This window comes from Phytophthora infestans, genomic scaffold (genome assembly GCF_000142945.1).
Source record: "Phytophthora infestans T30-4 supercont1.3 genomic scaffold, whole genome shotgun sequence".
Lineage (NCBI taxonomy): Eukaryota > Oomycota > Peronosporomycetes > Peronosporales > Peronosporaceae > Phytophthora > Phytophthora infestans.
The window spans coordinates 883,543-903,394 of record NW_003303756.1 but is presented as its reverse complement, the minus strand read 5'-3'; the positions used below and the strand labels follow the sequence as shown (position 1 = coordinate 903,394).

Below are 19,852 nucleotides of genomic sequence, written 5' to 3'. Positions count from 1 at the left end.
GACTTGAGGCCAAACTTTTAGCGTTACAAATTAAGGGCTACGAGCTACCGCGCCACAGCCGAGAGCCAGATCGGTTTGAGCCCCATTCGCAGGGTGGTAGCTCGATGTCCGTCATTGGAAAGTTGCCAGGTTGGCGCCCCCGCTCACCATTTTGGTGGCGACTGCAGCGATGGAGTCGTTGCATAGGCTTGTGTAGAGCTTGAATGCGTCCGATGTCCAGCGGCTGTGGGACTGGATGGTTAGTGAATCCGCGCCAGCTCGGTACATGATCGTAGCTCCGTCGGCCCTGAAATAATGTGTGATGTACTGGCGAGGACCTTTGCCCATGCGACCGGCTGCATCTTGGATTTCCTTGGCGACGCGGGCCGCCGTCACGCAGCGGGGTCTCTCGCTCTTGTCCACAAACACGGCTGCCGGCATGTCAGGCGACAAATTACCCCTAGAGCGAAGGAGAAGCAGTGCGCCGAGCACAGGGCATAAAAGTGGGTGACCCGATTGTGACAGCATGCGCGTTATCGGTGGGCCGTTCTGGTTGGTCTTGGAGCCTCTGAGCCGAATGCATACCGCCGATGCCTTCTTGGGATCCGCTGTGGCTGTTCCCTCTGCGTCGAACACGGCGAATGCTGCTGCCGCGAGGGCAAACCACCGAAATGTCGTGGATGTGGTGGCTGCAATTTCCGACCGACGCAGAACGAAAAAGAAGGCCAGACCCCTCCCACTCTCCTACGTAGCTTGGTCCGCGGAGTACTGAAGGGGGGGGGGCGACCGAAGACTCCTCGAGCAGTGCGACCAATTTACGTCGCGTAGGAGTGTCGCATCTGCTCCTCGCGCAGGAGCATGTGGACCTGTGGGTGGCCTTCTAAGATCGCGGCCCCCGGCGTTGAGAAAACTGTGAATGTTGTGAAGGGCAGACTTGATTGTGGAGCTCTGAACCGGCCAGTTCGAGCCGAGGTCGTGTTCGCGATCGTCGATGATAAAATCGGAAATGGTACGCACTTGCTCATCTAGCTCGAGGGGGAGGTGGCAGGGGATGCGTCGTCGGTGGGTCCACAGCTTCCAGTAGCTGAACGTCCGGGTGTAACCTCAAAGGGAGGAGGCAGCAGCGGAGTGTTCGCGGAGATGTCTTGCCATGCTGGCTCGAGCTTCTCTGTAGATGAGGGGGTCGGTGCCTGTGACCAACACCTTGTTACGTCGTTCTGTTTACGTCGTTTTTTTAGCTCGGCGAACAACAAGGCGTGAGGATCACGCAAGCCAAATTGGAGCTCCGCTCCAAGGAGGCGAGGAGGCGAATCAAGAGCTGTGCACGAGAATTTCTCGATGCCATTCTCGACTGCCACGAGACGGCGGTGGTGTTGTCAATACAGAAGTAATTATGATTGAGACGTGCCTGAGCGTGGCTGGCGCCCCGCAGGGGAGCCTATGTCTTGGCCATATATTCTAGAAGCTCCCGATAGTTGATTTCGAACTCGCTTGTCGAGCCAAGGAGAAAGCTGCTGATGAGGTCTCGCTCGAAGAGGATAACTGGTATGTGAGGTGCAAGCGCTGCGATGGAACGATTGCGCAAATCCCGATGTCTGATGCGTCCGTAAAGACGGTGATATCGAGGGATGGGCTCGCATCAAAGTACTCGAGGGGGACACCGTTTAGAGACGGAGATTGTAGTATGTGCCACCACCAGATGATGTCATCACGCATTGTCGGGGACAAGGCGATGCGCTTGGTGCGGCGGATGGTGCGCACACAGGTGCGTGGGCGCTGGAGGAGCACAGGCGCGGGTCTCACACACGCGGCGACGTAACGTAGAGATCCCAACAGAGAATGGTATTCGGTACGAGAGGCGTGAAATGACTTCGCTACGAAAAGCCTGGACTTTTGAGTCTTCGCCTCTGGCATCGCCGCCGTGCCGGAGACTGGGTCAAAGACGAGGCCCAGCACCTTGAGCCTGGAGCTCCACGGCGTGAGCTTGTCGTCGTTAACAGCGCTAGATCCCATCACGACCGTCATGGCATGGCGCAGGGAACATTCGATGTCGACGCAGTTCGTTCCGGGATCAGATGAGACGTTCACGTGGTCGTCGACCCAGTGGCAATTATAACACCCGCTGGGGTGGGCGTCGTTGGTGTATGTACGCTACCGCACCGCCCAAGATACCGTACGTTAGGGGCTGCCAGTCCACTTAAACGCGGCCGATAGGTCCACTACGATCGCGTCGTCTTCTGAATGTGGCCCGCGAACATGAAAACGCACTCGCTGTGTGTGTACGCATTGCGGTAGGCTGACGCGACGTCGCCGGTCATCAACTTGACGGTCTCGGATGGGGGTTTTCGGCGACACCGGATGATTCCCTGCGCAACATTTGAGCAGTGTTCAAACGATGCCGTTGGGATGTCGTCCGCATTCTTGTGTGAGTTGACCGAATCCCCTTCGGGTGAAGAGAGGTCGTGGATTACGCTTTCAGAGATGCGTGGGTCGCCGTCGCCTTGGTCGACCACACCGAACGGGCTGATGAACAGCTCCGGCCAAAGCGTTTTGATGTCTCCGTCCACAACGATACAGCGAAAAGCGTCCTGTTTTTTTTCCTTGTGTTGTATCGTAGAGGCTGGATGCGTTGAAACACCGAGGGGCGGTTGCGAAGGAACGAATGCTGTTGAGAAAATGGGGAGGTCAAGCGCACACGGGAGCCCTCGGAAGCGATGCACACGAGCTCGTTGACATGTTCGTATCCTTGGCAGTATGCCTGCAGCATCTCAGGCTGTAGTGCTTTGTTGGGCCGGTAGTCTGTGGGTGACTGGCAGCGGACTAGCTCTGTGAGCTGTTGAAGGAGTATTCGTGTGCGCCTGATGAGCTCAGGCATTGCGTGTTGCTTGGGTTTGTTTCTCGTCGCGGTTGGGTACCGTGTCTATGGGGATGGCAGAGTGTCGGACAAAACATTGCACGTAAACTTTACGGAAGGCAACGGAGAGGGAAGCGTCGCGGGTCGACTCCCAAAGTCTAGCGCACTGTAGGTCTGAATTGCGAACCCGTGCCAGCGTGGAACTTGATGGTGACGGGCGTAGAGCTGGAATACGCACCTGTGGCGAGCGTTGATAGGCTGCAGAACAGGAAGTTGCGGATGTTAGTGCACGACACGTGACCGCAGAAGCGCTCGTGGAGGAAAGCCGGTCAGCTGTAATCCATCGTGCGGTCCACGGGGGATGAGAGGGGAGAAGCACTGGCCGGCGCTCTAGTCCGCGTCTTCGGTGGGATAGTTTGTGCTGTAAGCGGGCGGCTGCTCACCAGTATTGGGCTGAGAGCGGTGGGCAGGTGCACACGCATCGACGGCAAGATCTCCATTGAATGTGCAGCCAGGAGTCACGTCAGCAAGTTTAGTGGGCTGTTGGGGTAAGTCGTGTGGTTCACTAGAGCTCAGAATGTCAGTATACGTGTGTGTATTCAGATTACGACGGAGTATACGGCACCGAAGCACCAGTACATCGGCCTCGTTAGGCACGGCAGGGGTCGGAGGGTTGCCTCTGCAGAACAACAGGGTAGGCTGTACGTTGTACAGTGCCCTTGACTTGGTCGATGGTTACTACCAATTGCTCATGAGAGCGAGCGACATTCCGCTGACAGCGGTGAGTACTCCGTGCGGTAGCTTTGGGAGTGGCTGGTCATGCCCCAGCGGCTGTCGAACGCACCAGCAACGTTCAATCGGCTTGTGACGCAGTTGTTTAGGCCCCACCGGGCGTACGCTCAGACGTACTTTCACGATATATTCATCCATAGTCGTGCTGAGCGCGGAAAGCCAGACGTGGAGAGCCACAATAACCACTTGCGAGTGGTGATCGAGTGCATGCGCACTAATAAGTTGTATGCCAACTTGGACAAGTGCGTCTTTGGCGCGGAGGAGATACCTATCCTCGTGTGCCTCATTGGGATGCGTGGCTTACGGGCAGGCCCTGCCAAAATCAAGGCCATCGTGGACTGGCCAGCTCCCAAGAGCCAAATGACTTGCGCAAGTGGCTAGGCTTAGCCAATTACTTGCACAAGTACATCGCGAACTACACGAAGATGGCTCGGTCATCATCAGATCTCTTTTAGAAGGACGCACCATGGTGCTGGAACGTCGAACACGACGGAGCCTTTGAGGCTGTGAAGGAGAGCCTCCTCCAGCTTCCGATCCTTGTGCTACTGGACCCGGATCGTCCGTTTAGCGTCGTCTGTGACGCCTCCGACTTTGCAATCGATTGTGCTTTACTACAAGCAGACGCTGAAGGGTGTGAGTGCGTGATTGCGTTTGAGTCTCGCCAGCTCAATGCTGCAGAGAAGAACTATGTAGCTCATGACAAAGAGCGAGTTGCAATAAAGTATGCTCTAGTTAAATTCAGGGTACACCTGCTAGGCTCTGAGCCTTTTGTGATCTTTACTGATCATGCGTCGCTACGCACTGCGACACAGTCGCCTCATCTCTCTCAGCGAATGGCAAGCTGGTTTTCCTTCTTTGCCGCGTACAGCTTCGAGGTGAAGGACAAGCCGGGGCGGCTAAATGTAGTGGCCGATGCGCTCTCGCGTAGGCCGGACTACGAGTCAGCTCATGCCACGACAGTGACGTCGTCAGTGCCTGACTTGATACACGGAGCGTATGCACAGGAGGACATGTGCGTAGCTACTACGGTGTAACGGGGTAGGAGTTACCGTCACTAGCTTACACTATAGTGTGGAGGAAGCTCGCAATAGTAAAACCAAGTCTTAGGTTTGTGTCAAATTCAGCTCTGATTTATTTAGGACCAGGGCGGCTACCCCTGGCCTCGTGTGAGCCACTCAAACACATTTCTACACCTGATTGGTTGGTCAAGAAGTGAGTATGGCTGCTCACTATCAGCCAATCAGATGATGACACCTTGGCACGCGCTACCCGTGTGCCACTTTACTACTTATGTAATAACTAAGGAAATATATACCTACTTATGTAATTTGAGTTGGGCTCATTACATCACCCTCCTCTCTAAGTTGTGCTTACGCAACGTAAGCGCACGGAACACATTTGAATAAAACTCTAAAACCTAACGGAGCGAAGATGGCCGAGGACAACACGAAACGGGCGTCAGCACCAGCGCGACACTGGTGACAGCAGCAGGCGTCGACACACTAACGGCGGCGGTAACCCAGACAGCCGAGACACCAGCAGAGCCGCCAATCACGTGGATCAGCACCCGAAGCACGCGGTCGCGCGTGATGGATGACGCTTTGGTTCCCTGGGACCTGTACGACTTGTCAGGAGCGGATAATCCGGATACACTCGACACTAAAAAGAACTACTTCCGTCGCTTCCGCGCGACGCGGAAGAAGTTCATCAAAGACGCTGATCGTGAGGGCCTGCGTCGCTCCTGGTGTGTCTTCATCCGGCGATGGAACCGGATGTCGCGTGCTGGAGAAAGTTGTGTCGACTGGTTGGCGTATCGCGAAGAGATCCTCGCGGATCATTCGATTGGAAAGCTGCGCGTGAAGGTCTGAAACAATGCGTGGGATATGGATCGACTCCGCTTCGTGCACGTGAGAGAGATGTGATTCCTGTGGTACTTCAACCCGCCCGATTCAGCGCGAATAGAGGGAACATCCCGCTAAGCGGCCACTCAGCGGAGAAGAGTCGGGATGAATCGGGAAGTACGAGCACATAATGTCCAGTTTGGATCAGGCGACTAATCGTGGCGGCTCACGCCGACGTTGCACGCGTCGGAGAGCGTCATCGTTGTCGCCTCCTCGTGCGGTTCGTTCGCGTGGGCGTTCTCGATCGCGTTCACGATCTCCGCGGGGTGACCCGCGGAACTCATCTTCTCAAGCAGCATGGTCTCATACTTGTGGACCACGTCCGGAACGTCACGAAGAAGCTTGGCGCAGGTCTCCCACGTATCCTGCTCTGGGGGATAAATGATCCAGCGTACCAGATAGCGGCGAGCGGTCGGGGTCGCGCGAGGGGCACGACTACGGACGCTACGCTGAGCGGCCAAGCTGAGGGGATCTTTGTGGTCAGCGATACGCTCCACAATCCAGCGCGCATCACCCACCGAGTCAATTATCGGTGGTGGGCTCTCACGGTGATACGACGTACGCCCTGTACGTCCAGGGCGAGGTGGAGACAGCTTCGAACCGTGCATTGAACGCTCAGATTGGGGCTGAGCGGGCGGAAGATCGTGCTTGGCAGGCTGCGCAGATCGCGTCGGAGCTTCGGCAGTCGAATCGGGAACTCTTATCTCGCTTCGGAGGTTAAGGACGTGTGTGCTTCGCTCTGCCCAACAGGGTGATCGTCCGCGAGAGCGGGCCCCTGGGGCTGACGGGTATCTGACGCGTCAGGCTCGTCGGGCTGGTCGCCCGACGTATGCTTCGTCTGCTGGCTCGGGTCAGGAATCGTCGCAGGGAAGTACCGCATGAGTCGCCCGACGTAAAAGTCGGGTGGAGTCTAAGTGACAACGGGATGTCCAGGGTGAAGACGTCGCTCACAGCCTTGATTACTCGAAAAGGACCGATGAAGCGTGGAGCAAGTCTGTTCGCCCAGGTTGGTTACGGCAGAAGCGCGGATTCCCTCGGAGAACGCGATCTTGCATCTTGAATACATTCACGTTCTTTCGACCGTACTTATCAGTTGCCCCTTTTGCTTGTTCTCTGCGTGCTGCAGGGGGTTGCGGACGAACCTTGAGATGGATTGCCTCTGCATGACGAGTTCCGCAACCGCCAAGCGAACGGCTGGAAGCCCCGGGGGTTTCGGTGTATAATTGGTCGTGGTAATTTTCTGCTCGCGAATATTGCTGCCTGGACCGATCAAGTTCTGCGATGTCCATCTCGTTATCGGAGATGCAGTAGGCCAAGGAGTCTCGATGGTCTGCTTGGACAGAGAGCGAGTCAACTCGTTCACCTTGGCTATACCCGAAGCTAACCCTGATGTCGAGTGCTCCGGCAGGCCTGCTGGCACCGGTGAGGTTACCGGTGCGTGCTGAGACACCGGGTCACGTACCGGTGATGACCACAACACGGACTCGTTGTCCGCAGGACTGACCGCAGCTTCAGCATTCATGTCGACCGAAGGAGGTTCTACCCCACCAAGGGTGGAGCCGCCAGCATCCGTGGGGTGTCCACGGCGAGAAGTGCCGGAACACGTGGGTGTCGAGCGTTGTTTACAAAGGACGGCGCCATGCCCGTCAAGGGGTGCTCAGCGTTGTTGAGTGCGAATTCGGCTAGCGGCAGGAGCGAGCTCCAGCTCGTGTACGAAGTCGCGTAGCTGCGGAGAACGTATTCAAGGACTCGGTTGACGCGTTCTGTTTGTACATTCTTCTCCAGATGCGCCGCGTCGACATCAGCAGCTCAGTTCCCAAGAGCTTGAAGAGGCGTGGCCAGAACGCGGATGTTAACCGCGGGTCGCGGTCGGATACGATAGACTCCGACAGGCCGTGCTGACGAAATATCACGTCGACGAAGTTGGCCGCGGACTCTTCCGCGGTGATTGAGGCTGAAACAGGAACGAGATGGTCCATCTTGCTGAAACGTTCGACGAACACCAGTACGCCCGAGCGCCCGGCTGTATCGGGCGGAAGGCCGAAGATGAAGTCCATCGAAATGGAGCGCCAGGCTTCCGTGGTGACCGGAAGAGGGCGCAATGGGGCCTGAGACGTCGAAGACGGTTTGACTCGCTGGCAAGGTTTACATGTACAGACCCACTTGCGTACCCACTTGTACATGTGCGGTCAGTAGAAGTCTCTCGACAGAGCCGCGTACGTCTTCTCGCGACCGAGATGTCCTCCGGTCGAGGCATCAGGGTATCGTGGATTATGCGCGCACGTAGATCGGCGTCGTTTGGGACGACGACTCGAGGTCCATCGAGCCTGTCGATGCTGTACTTCAGCAGATTCCCGTCCAGTCGATATCGATCGATCTGATTACGGGCGGTCCTTGACAGGGCACTCGGCGTGTCACTACTAGGAGCGCGCAGGTGCTTCATGATGACACCGTATATAGGATCATCGTCGTACGCTGTAGCAATCTCGTCGCCCAGCGGGAGCGTGGACGTGGTCAGCGTCAAGTTGATGCCTGACGACACGCAGACCCCACATTCGTCGTCGTCCTCATCAGCCACCTGATGTCCTAGCGCTTCACGAGATCGTAGTCCGGGCGCCGAGACAGCACGTCGGCGAGAATGTTATTCTTGCCTGGCTTGTAGCTAACAACGAAGCTGTACTCGGAGAAGAAGGACAGCCAGGCCATCCGTTGCGACAAGTGAGGGCTCTTCATCGCTATCCGCAGCGATGGGTGATCAGTGTAAGCCGCAAGCGCCTGTTCACCGAGCAGGTACACTCTGAATTTGATCAGAGCGTACCGCATTGCCAGGAGCTCCTTGTCGTGGACTGGGTAGTTCTTCTCGGCTGGCTTCAGCTGTCTCGACTGATAGTTGATAACCGCGTTCGTGTTCGTCATCATCGAACTACATCAGCGCACAGCCGATGGCAAAATCGCTCGCGTCGCACACGACGTGAAATGGCTTCGAGTCATCAGCAAGCTTCAGGATCGGCGCAGACGGCAAGCTCTTCTTCACTGAGTTGAATGCAGCTTGGTGGTCGGATTACCACTCCCAGACCACGCCCTTCTTCAGCGGCGAGGACAGCGGCTGTATCAACCCAGCGTAATTCTTCGTATACTTGTGCAAGTAGTTGGTCATGCCAAGCCACTGACGCAACTCAGTGGGGCTTATAGGGGTTGGCCAAGCACAGATAGACGAGACCTTCTCGGGATCTGCGCGCTCGTCGCTCTTGCTCGCGTAGCATCTCAACACCGGAATCTCAAAACACATTTGTTTGCGTAGAGTGGGTTCTCTCGCATCACCTGAAATACTTGCCTCAGGTGTTTCAGATGTACTTCCACGGCACTGGGGTTGCCCTCAGCGCGGCTGTGCACGAAGATGTCGTCGAAGTAACTCGGCGCGAAGTCTCACAGCGGACGAAGCACATGGGAGACCATGCGATTGAAGGTAGCAGGCGCGTTCTTCAGACCCTGTGGCATCACGAGCCACTCCCAGAGCATCCCGCTCGATGTACTTACGACGGTGAGAGGCACATCACATGCTCTCATCAGGATCTGATAGAATCCATCGGTCAGGTCGATGGCGCTGTAGATAATGCTGCCAGCCATGGAGTCCAGCACCATGTCCTTCCGAGGGATCTGAGTCTGCGCGGGGATGGTGGCATCATTCAATTTGTTGAATGCGTGAACAATGAGCCATACCCCTGTAGCTTTCTTCACACAGAATGTGGGACCGAGGTACTCTCGCGCACGTGGCCCGCCTTTTGGCGGCCCTCGAAGAAGTCATCGATCGCTTTCACTTGATCACGCGGAAGTGGCCATTGTCTGGTAACGCAGTACTTCGTACCTGGCGCGAGGTCGATCTCGTGCTGAGCCCCACAATCCGCCGGTAGCTCGGCTGGGATCTCATCCGGGAAGACATCGGCGTACTCGCAGGCGGTGTCGTATACGGGATTCTCTGTCCCCCACAAGGCCTCCCAGGACTGCGTTTGGAATCGCACCTCACGAGCAGGTTCAGCATCTAGCAGAAGTGAACGTTCACTATTCGTTGCGACTGCATTTGCTGACTCATCCACCGAGACTGCCTCGGTGACCAAGCACACTGGCTCGACGTCTCCAACTTTGAGGTTCCGAAGAAAGTTCTTCCTGGGCAAGCCTGGAAGGCGTGTGATTGCCGCCGCTTCGCGCGGCGGACTCGCGACTGCGATAGTGCGCGACCGACTCGGGCCTCCTTCCACGTACTCGAGCGAGCTGACCGATTCCATCTGCGGGCTATCGCTGGTCGTGGAGTCTCGACGAGGCATCAGACGTCGTCTCTTCGACTTCCGCTTCGGGTTTCTCGAGCTCACGCTCGAGTCTGACTCACTGCTACTCACGATGCATCACTCTTCTCTAGGCGCAGGAGACCGTACTCGACCGGGCCGGGAACACGCGGGAGCCCAATCTGCCGACCGCCGAATAGTTCGGCGGGAACCTCTGCTCTACCGCCGTCTCGTTGTATGGGAGCCCCTGCTCAATGTTGTGGGAGCCGCTGCTCGACCACTGTCTCGTATTGTGGGATATCCTGCTCGGCCACCGTCTCGTGGGAGCCCCTGCTCGATCACCGTCTTGTATTGTGGGAGCCTCTGCTCGACCACTTCATCGTCTACCTCGCGACACCGCGAGGGCTCTTCGTCGAACAGCGTAGCACAATCCATGCAGAGAAAGCAAATGAGGGAACGATTGCCTCGCCCAGCGCTACCCCGGTAGGACCCGCGACGTCGATTTCTCGACGCGTTGATGGCATCGGTCTCCATGGGCTCGAGGGTAGACTCTCGGGCTTTCGCAGGTATGGCTGCGGTGTACGATGCAGCGACCATGTAATACTCGCGAATCGCGAGTGCAAATTTCTTCTCGAGAGAGGAGGGCTCAGCTCTGGTAAGGCAGTAGCGGGTCATACCTCGCGCATGCCGAACACGAATACGTGGACTTGCGAGGCCATGTCGATTGGCTTGGTCACGATGCATGATGCCAGATGTCGCGTTTTCTAGACGTAATCACGCATGGACATCTTCCCTTGCCGAAAAGCCAAGAACTCTGCACGAACGCGAGACGCATGTTGCGGGGGGCTCGAAAGCGAGGCGCAAGTCGCTCTGGAGAGTTTCCGGAGTTGATAAAGACTCGGGGTTGACAGCCAGCTTCCCAAGGGCCCATGCTTTGGCCTTCCTGGCTAACCGGGAAAGGAGGAAGTTCACCTTGGCGGATGACGCCTCGATGCGTCGCGAGGCGATAGCGATGTCGATCTCGCCGAACCACCGGCTTAGCGGGAGCCGGTTGTCGCCGGCACCAGAATACGTAGACGTCTCCAACTTGACGACGTCTTTCTGGGATGGACGCGAGGAAGTTGACACCCGCCGATTCGCATCGGCGAGCTCGCGTTCCATGAACCCTTGTGCTGCAAGACGCTGCTGGTCGGGCGTCGCTGAGCTCAGCAGCGATGCGACAACGGCATCTCCGGACACCGCCACGAGGCGGTGAAGCGCTTCCCATTCCACGCGAGTGAGATGGGGGGAATGCAGCATGCTCCAGGGTCGCCCAGGAGATCTGGACTTGGCTCATCGTAGACTTGGTCGTTGGAAGGACTACAAAGTGCTATTAGGTGTAACGGGGTAATAATTACCGTCACTAGCTTACACTATAGTGTGGAGGAAGCTCGCAATAGTAAAACCAAGTCTTACGTTTGTGTCAAATTCAACTCTGATTTATTTAGGACCAGGGCGGCTACTCCTGGCTTCATGTGAACCTCTCAAACACATATCTAGACCTGATTGGTCAATAGGTGAGTCTGGCTCCTCACTATCAACCAATCCAATGATGACACCTTGGCACGCGCTACCCGTGTGCCACATTACCAACTTATGTAATAACTAAGGAAATATCTACCTACTTATGTAATTGGAGTTGGGCCCATTACATACGGGCTCTTAGAAGCGAAGCGTTTAAAGACTCTGACAAGGAATTGTCTGGGCGCCTACGCGCGAGGCTGCATCAAAACTCGCTCGATGGCGGCCTGCTGTATTACAGCACCGACGCTGAAGATAACCCTCGTGTAGTCGTTCCTCATGATGAGGGTCTAAAGTATTGAATCCTCTATGAGGTTCATTATACGCCCGTGGGCGAGCGCTTAGGTCGGGATAGGACCCATGGCTCGGTGAGATCGATGTACCGGTGGCCCAAGACGTATGAGTGGGTCGGCACCAATGTATGCACGCGTGAGACGTGTCAACGGACGAAGTCCGCGCCGAGCACGGCAGCCGCTGGTGAATTTGCCCGTCCCCAAGGGATGTTGGCAGTCCATTAGTATGGACTTTGTGTTTGACCTTCTCAAGGATAAGGCGGGAAACACGGGTATTGTGGACTTTGTAGACCGATTGAGCAAGATGAATCATTTAGCGGCGGTGTCGGACACCATTGATGGTGAGGATACAGCTTTGCTGTTTTTAGACCGAGTCTTTCGCCAACATGGCTTGCCTGAGGCAATTGGCTCGGATCGAGACTCGCGCTTCACCACGAAGGTTTGGACGTCCCTCTTCAGAGTGCTCGGCACTCGTTTGGATATGTATACAGCGGGCCATCTGCAGACCGACGATCAAACCGAACGCGTTAACCGCGTTGTTGAGGATATCCCTTAAAGCGTCTGCGCGGAGGCGCCAGAACGCTGGATCCAGATGCACCCACTCGTTGAGCTCGCATTAAATAATGCAGTGCACGCTTTGACAGGATACACTCCGGAACGTCTTGGTGAACCCTCGCGTTCCACTGACACCGCCACGCAGTGGCTCAGGGCTTAATGGGTGAGGGATAACCGAGCGGCTAGCTGATGTCATCCCTGTTGCGGTTCGCAAGCAAGTCGATGACTTTGTCTCTTTGAGACAAAGCGAAATGCGTCAAGTACGCGACGCTATGGCTGAAAGCCAATAAACGCAGAAGGAACATGCAGACGCCAAGGACAGAAGCAATGTTGAGAGGTTTGAGGTCGGTGACCAAGTTTTGTTAAACGCTAAAAACCTACCTACTCATGCAGTGTCTGCAGTCTTCAAGACGAAGTTGAGACCTCGGTTCATAGGACCGTTCAAGGTCGTGGCCAGGAAGGGCCTAGCGTATACGCTCAACCTCCCGAAGACGATGCGCACGCATCTGATCTTCTATGTTGGCTTGCTCAAGCCATATCAAGTCCCTGCTCAGGTGAGCGCGGAGGCGTTAGCGCCAACGGTGGCTGGACCACGGACAGCTGCAGGGCAGCAGGTGGTAGAGCTGGACGACAGCAGGTGGCAGAGCCACAGGTCGCGGAGCGAAGTGCTCGAGATGCAGGAGCAAGGCAAGCTGAACGTTCAGCCGAGCGACTGGACGCTTAAGGTCCGAGACCTGGTTGTGAGTCACCTGTGGTGGCTGTGACCTATCCCCAAGGTGGATCAGCTCTTCGAGATCGACCGATGGGCGGTGAACGTGAACGTTCGCGTCGTAGACGCCGGCGTCGTATGCGCCGTTCCGGCAAGTGCTAACTCTCTCCGTGAGAGCTTAGCTGAGGCAAGGCCTCCTCCCGCTCTGCCCGATGAGCATGGCGATCTTCACTATCACGTGGAACGCCTTGTGGCGCGGCGTAGACGTCAGGGACGTACCCAGTACTTTGTGAGGTAGAGGGGTTACCCTCACTCACATAAATCATGGGGTTTGAGGCTATCCTCCGGCAAGATTGCCCCGACGTGGTGGACGCTTACGACCGGGCCCATCCTGTACCGAAGTGCCACCATGGCGTGCGACAGAGTCGCCAGGCGCTGGACGCCTCCCACTAGAGTGGGGAGCGAACAGGTCAGTTGTTGAGCTCAGGATCTAACCAGTGGTAGCAGCAGCCAGCTCCTACGTATGAGCGGTGCTCGCAGCGGGATCAGGAGGAGACCTCGTGGTGTTGGGGGCGTGGTCCCGAAGGAAGCAGGTGCTTCGTGCTGTGCTGAACAAGGTTCAGGCACAAGCGTCACGGTAGACGCATAGTTGTTTTGAAACAACATACACGATAAGCATAATCCAGATGTGGATGCGCTGTAACAGCGAAAGTGGTGTGGCCCGGACGGGAATCGAACCACTGGCCTTTGGCTTTCCAGGCCGGAGCTCTACCATTGATCTATAAGGGTGATGCCCGTAAGTTTGTCCGAGTATGGACTACTCATAGTATGAGAGAGCTGCGCCCGGGTGGAGTCGAACTACCGACCTGTGGCTTCCGAAGCCAAAGCTCGACCACTGAGCTAAAAAGATGTTGCTCTTAAGCTTGTCCAAGCGTGGACAATCGTTCATGGAACGAGAGGGCGACGGCCTGGTGGGATCGAACCACCAACCTATCGCTTGTGAAGCAAGTGTTTAACCGCTGAGCAGTTGTCGACGACTCGGATGAGCCAAGAGCAGAGCTCTCAGCTGTTTGCAGCTCTTGGAGTAGGCCCAGAGCGCGATCGTAGATCTGAGACCGCTTGAGAACAAGATGTGCGGTGCGCTTGGAACATTGGGTCGTGAGCCGACGACGAGAAATTGGGCATCAACGATGCGTAGAAGTTTGTTAGCTCGCGGAGCTGTACAGCGCTGGAGTGAGGTGTCGTAACCTCCGCCGTCTTGATAAGACGTGTCCTCGCTGAGGAAGTTTCGAGAACGAAATATTCTCATCTTAATGGGGGAGAGTGTAACGGGGTTACATGGTGTGGAGCATACAGGGGTACGGAGTACCCGAAGAGCTATCAGACTCTGAGTACATAAGTTGGAAAGCTAACAAGGTCTCTCAGTACGTTGGCTGAAAGCCACACGTTTTGCATTTGATTAGGTTTAACTATGCTAGATACTTAAACAGATACATTTACCTCTAGGCGGCTTCGCCACAGTAATAGTAAATAAAACACTTCTGGTTTTGAAGCATAAAAGTTAAGGTATTAACTTTGAGCCCTGGTCGTGGGCTGTAAGTTCCTTTGGATAAGGAACTTAGTATTAGTGACTCTTTGAGTCGAACGTCTTCCTCGGACGCTAAAGCAAAGGCAGCCCCGCTGCAGACCTTGTACCGCTCCAAGCAGGTCGAAGTACGTATTGCATGATGGGGGCGGTGAAGGCGTTGCTTGTCGGCCGGGGCTTCAGTCATTTCGGCCCTCTTTTCAGTCATTTCGGCCCTTTTGTCAGTCATTTCGGCCCTCTTGTCTACTTGGGAAGGTAGCGCGAATTGGAGAATGAAAGCGATTTTGTGTGAACGAATGGATCGGGTTCTCTTGTTCTGTAGTTGACCCCGTCACACTGAGTGGGGGCGCCTCTGAGGCAGGCGTGCGTAGCACACATATTCAAGGAGAGTCAGGTGACAAAGTTTGTTGGGCTCATCGCCGCGCACAGAAGCTATATCGCCGAAAGTGCACCCACGCGGATTCGGGAGCTCGCGAGCTCCTAGTTTTGTTACATACTGTGCCCCGTGGGCGAATCTTCAATCTTCATCGCGTTTCCTACTGGTCACATGAGTATCATTGCCTTGTAGTGAGATTCACGACGTGATTGAAACGACAGCAACATACCGTCAAGGTCCTCTGACATGCTCTCTGCATGACACCACGATTCTTGTAGCAGTGGGACGGCGAGTTCTTAACCCTAGACTGGCATTGGACTTGATTGTCAATCACTGTGTCGCTACTGTACTGCTTCATGCAAGCCACTCTGATTTTGACCGAGCGTCGTTGTCAATGCTCGACAGCGTGGAGCGATTAAGAAAGCCATGCTGGGATTAATTTTTAACGTGGATTAAAAAAGCTTACCTTCCTTTGAAAAGATAACTTGCGGTGCGTGGACTGGGCAAATCTTATGAGTATTATTAATAAAAACCTTGACTCTGCAAGTTGCAGACCATGGACCATATTTAAAAAAATGTCCTCTTTCTTAATACGGTTATTCTAACAGCTCGTAGCTTAGCGACGACTTACTTTTCGGCTAAACTTTTTCGTTGAAGAATGAAAAGGGCATCGTGGAGCCGTAACCTGCCAGTAATACTGGCCCAGTATGCTACATTTTTCCCGCATTTCTCAGCAATAAAGCCAGAATTGTACATGCACTGATGATTTACCCAGTCGTAAGTTATATTTTCAACGGAAGGTAAGCTTTTATAATCCACGTTAAAAATTAATCCCAGGTTGACAACGACGCTGGGTCAAAATCAGAGTGGCTTGCATGAAGCAGTACAGTAGCGACACAGTGATTGACAATCAACGTGGTGCAAGTCCAATGCCAGTCTAGGGTTAAGAACTCGCCGTCCCACTGCTACAAGATTCGTGGTGTCATGCAGAGAGCATGTCAGAGGACCTTGACGGTATGTTGCTGTCGTTTCAATCACGTCGTGAATCTCACTACAAGGCAATGATACTCATGTGACCAGTAGGAAACGCGATGAAGATTGAAGATTCGCCCACGGGGCACAGTACGTCACAAAACTAGGAGCTCGCGAGCTCCCGAATCCGCGTGGGTGCACTTTCGGCGATATAGCTTCTGTGCGCGGCGATGAGCCCAACTAACTTCGTCACCTGACTCTCCTTGGATATGTGTGCTACACACGCCTGCCTCAGAGGCGCCCCCACTCAGTGTGACGGGGTCAACTACAGAACAAGAGAACCCGATCCATTCGTTCACACAAAATCGCTTTCATTCTTCAATTCGCGCTACCTTCCCAAGTAGACAAGAGGGCCGAAATGACTGACAAGAGGGCCGAAATGACTGACAAGTCGCTAGGTAGACAAGAGGGCCGAAATGACTGAAGCCCCGGCCGACAAGCAACGCCTTGACGCGCTCACCGCACTCGACAATGCCAAGTTCTCCAAATCCCACGTCAAAGCCATCCTTGTGGCCGGTTCCGGTTTCTTCGTTGACTCGTACGACAACTTCGTCATCGGTCTCATGGTGCCCATGATTGCCTATGAATACTTCGACAAGTCCAGCCTCACCTCACGCGCCGACGGATGGGTCAAGGCCGCCTCCTCCTATGGTAACGCCGTGGGCCAGATCTCCTTCGCCATTCTCGGCGACATCCTCGGTCGCAAACGTATCTACGGCATCGAGCTCATGGTACTCATCGGTGGCGCGCTGCTGTGCGCGTTCGCTTCCTGGCCAGTCAACGGTGATGCCAACAACCTGCTCATCTTGCTTGCTATCTGGCGCTTCGTGCTGGGCGTGGGCATCGGCGGAGACTATCCCGTCTTGGCCGTCATTACCAGCGAGTTCGCGTCGGCCAAACGCCGCGGCACCATGATCGCCACCGTCTTCGCCATGCAGGGTTTCGGTATCATCGCCGGTGCCGTCATGGCCATCATCGTGCTTGCCGCCGCCAAGGACAGTATCCTCGAGAACGGCGCCTCGTCACTCGGCTACTGTTGGCGCACATTGGCCGCGTTCGGCGCCTTTCCCGCTTTGGCCGCCGTTTACTGGCGTCTTAAGATCCCGGAAACACCGCGTTATGCAATGGACGTGCTCGGAGACACGGAGGAGGGTGCACGCGCTGCCACCCAGTTCCTCCAGGCAGACAAGATCACGACTGACATGTACGTCAAGGGCGACGGCAAGACTGGATTCTTCGAGAACTTCTCCTACTCGTTCAAAACTTACTTCAACAAGTGGGCCAATCTCAAGGTGCTCATCGGTTGTGCGGCTGCCTGGTTCTTCCTCGACATCGGCTACTACGGTACGTCGCTCAACACGTCGGTGGTGCTTGAAATCATCGGCTACGGCAGTCCTTCGTCCACGGGGAACCAGAAAATCTACGACGATCTGTGGAACCGCTCGGTCGACACGGCCATTATCAACTTGGCCGGCACCGTGCCTGGTTACTGGTTTACGGTGTATTTCGTTGACAAGTGGGGCCGTAAACCCATTCAGTACATGGGTTTCACGTTGCTGACGTTGCTGTTCCTCTTCATGGCCATCTTCTTCAACGAGCTCAAGCTCGACTGGTCACGGTATCTCCGCTGCATCGGGCAAGGTCGGAGCTATCATTGCTGCACAATGTTTCTCGGTGATTGCGAAGGGCTCGTTTGGTTTCAAGGGTGTGCTGTACATCTTCGCTGCCTGCTGTTTCTTCGGTCTGCTGTTCTCGTTCTGGGTGCCCGAGACGAAGAACATGACGCTGGAGGAGCTAAGTGCGCTGGACAGGGAAGGAATCCCGAATGGAGACGACATCGACCCAAGCTTTAAAGATATTGACCAAGCGTACAAGGCTGTGCAGACTCCTGGTGCCTCGGTTCAGTAAGATGGGTGCACTAGAGTAAAAGAAGAACTCTCCTCTGTGGGATGTTACCATTAAAAATGTATTTGTGAAACGTTAAAACTTGAGCATCCTTTTATTTTAGGCCGATGCAATAGTCCATGCGTCGACTCCGGTTATTGTTCGTGTCATGCCCCAAGAAATGTCCATGTGTCGAAATAAACTAATTACCAGGTTTTTTAAATCCATAATGAATTGAAGCTGTTAGACCTAAGCAGACGGAAGCCCTCTGGCATCTCTCGTAGAAATACAGAAGTCAGAAGGTCAGCCTTACGCACGAGCATTAGACGGATCGATATCAATTTCAATGGAAATGAGATTGTATTGAACTGTATTATGGCTTTGCTTCCGTGAAGCACGAAGTGAAGGATGTGAAAGCGTAACAGCGTTAGACCAATCAGAGTTACGTCCAGTGACACACTCTTGTCTACATATCGCCAAAACCTCAGCATTACGTAGAATCCGCAGTTGTATCCGCCTGTCTGGATTGGTGCGTTGACGGACACAGCTTTGAAGCCATCGCTGAGTGTAGTAGCCAGATCCCACGACAGTCGGTCCAGTACGTCCTTGTACGTCCTCAGGCTCATTGAGTCATAGTACAGGACCTTGTTCTGCTTGCCATCCACGATAATTGCATACCAATGCATGTTCCCAAAGTTTACAGGAATGAGCAGTACATCCGCTTCAGTGAGTAGCTACTGGACCTTTGTCTTCATTTTCTCGCTCATATTTTTCTTTTTCTTTGACGCAGAGGCTGCCTCGACCCCGACGACGCGAACGCCGGTACCCGTCCTGTACAATCTCGCGCAAAAAGCCAAAATCAGCGCATCATTAGCCCATTGAGGCGGCTTGAGACGGTATAGCATCGCGTAGTGGTAATCGTTACCGTCAATGGAGATGGTATCTTGGGGTAGGCGCGCGCAATGGTGACTGCCATGCTCTGAAGCGTCGATTGTTGTGCCACTGGTATGGCGCTGACTGCATCCTGTGCTAACCACTTGGTAAACGTCACTGATTCTTCAAAGGAACGCTTCACGTTTGCTAAGTATGCCATGGCCTCGATCTGTTCGCGTGAAAATGTTCCGATACCCACGATGTAGACACAGTCGATCTTTGGGTTTTGTTCATAACTGCCCATGTTTTGTCCAGGTATTGTAGATATTTCTTCGTCTTCCTGTGTAGTTTGACTCTGGATGAATACGTTGATGGATGTTTCCTTGGTGTTACTCACGCGCAGCACGGCAACACACTTGTCCAACAATTTGGGTTGGAGTAAGTAGAACGCGTTTTCATTCGGCACAGGCTCACTCTCCCGAGTGTACTTGGGTTTCGTGCTACCCGCGTTCTTGTACTTGGTTTGGAGGGGCTGAACACGACTTAGAGTGTCTTGAAGAGGCGGCTTCTCGTGTTGAAGACAGCGCGCAAGTTGTATCAACGTCACCTCTCCAAGACGTCGTCTATGGGCTTCTGACTCATTACCCAGCGCCCGTTTCTTCTTGTCGTCTGCTTCTCTCCCCTTTCTGTCCAAAGGGGGCCTACCAGGCTTCGCGGCCTTGGGGTTCAGACGGATGCGCAAACCAATATCGGTATTTTTCTCTTCATTGTCACCAGGAGTGAGTCCAAGCGCAAGCTGCTCCAGTTTGGGCATGCTCCCGGTTCGATTTCGGCTGGTTGTCACTGGAGAAGGCACTTCATTTATTTATGTTTCTTCTTTCGTGATTGGGAGATTTGTTCTTTCAACCCTTTACACGTTTGCGCTGCCTAATGTTCCTCCATTGTTGGACGACGAAGTCCAAATGCTCACGGTATTCGTCTTTGTCGGAGATATCGGCTAGCTCACTGCATATAGCCTGGAACGCGCCTTGTAATTAACGTAGCCCGATCCTAGTCTTATTGAGCACGTATTCACTGGAAGTCCTGTAATCAGCACCCACAAGGGCCTTTACAGTGTCAGGCATAGTCATGTTTTAGTTTACGGCGTCCATAAAATGGCCAAACCAATTATCCAAACGG

General features: G+C 54.5%; 1 protein-coding gene and 1 pseudogene across 2 annotated transcripts; one reads left to right on the top strand and one right to left on the bottom strand.

Annotated features, from left to right (window-relative positions):
* Positions 1-13,761: 13,761 nt before the first annotated feature.
* On the bottom strand, positions 13,762-13,833 carry PITG_25643 (annotated as a pseudogene). The gene has a single exon. The product of its transcript is annotated as a tRNA-OTHER (tRNA).
* A 2,499-nt stretch (positions 13,834-16,332) lies between these two features.
* Positions 16,333-17,824, top strand: PITG_02200 (inorganic phosphate transporter, putative; the record flags this gene model as incomplete). The annotated part of the gene is made up of 2 exons (XM_002907112.1): positions 16,333-17,432; positions 17,521-17,824. 2 exons carry the CDS (start codon positions 16,333-16,335, stop codon positions 17,822-17,824), a joined length of 1,404 nt encoding a protein of 467 aa, XP_002907158.1.
* Between the last annotated feature and the right edge of the window lie 2,028 nt (positions 17,825-19,852).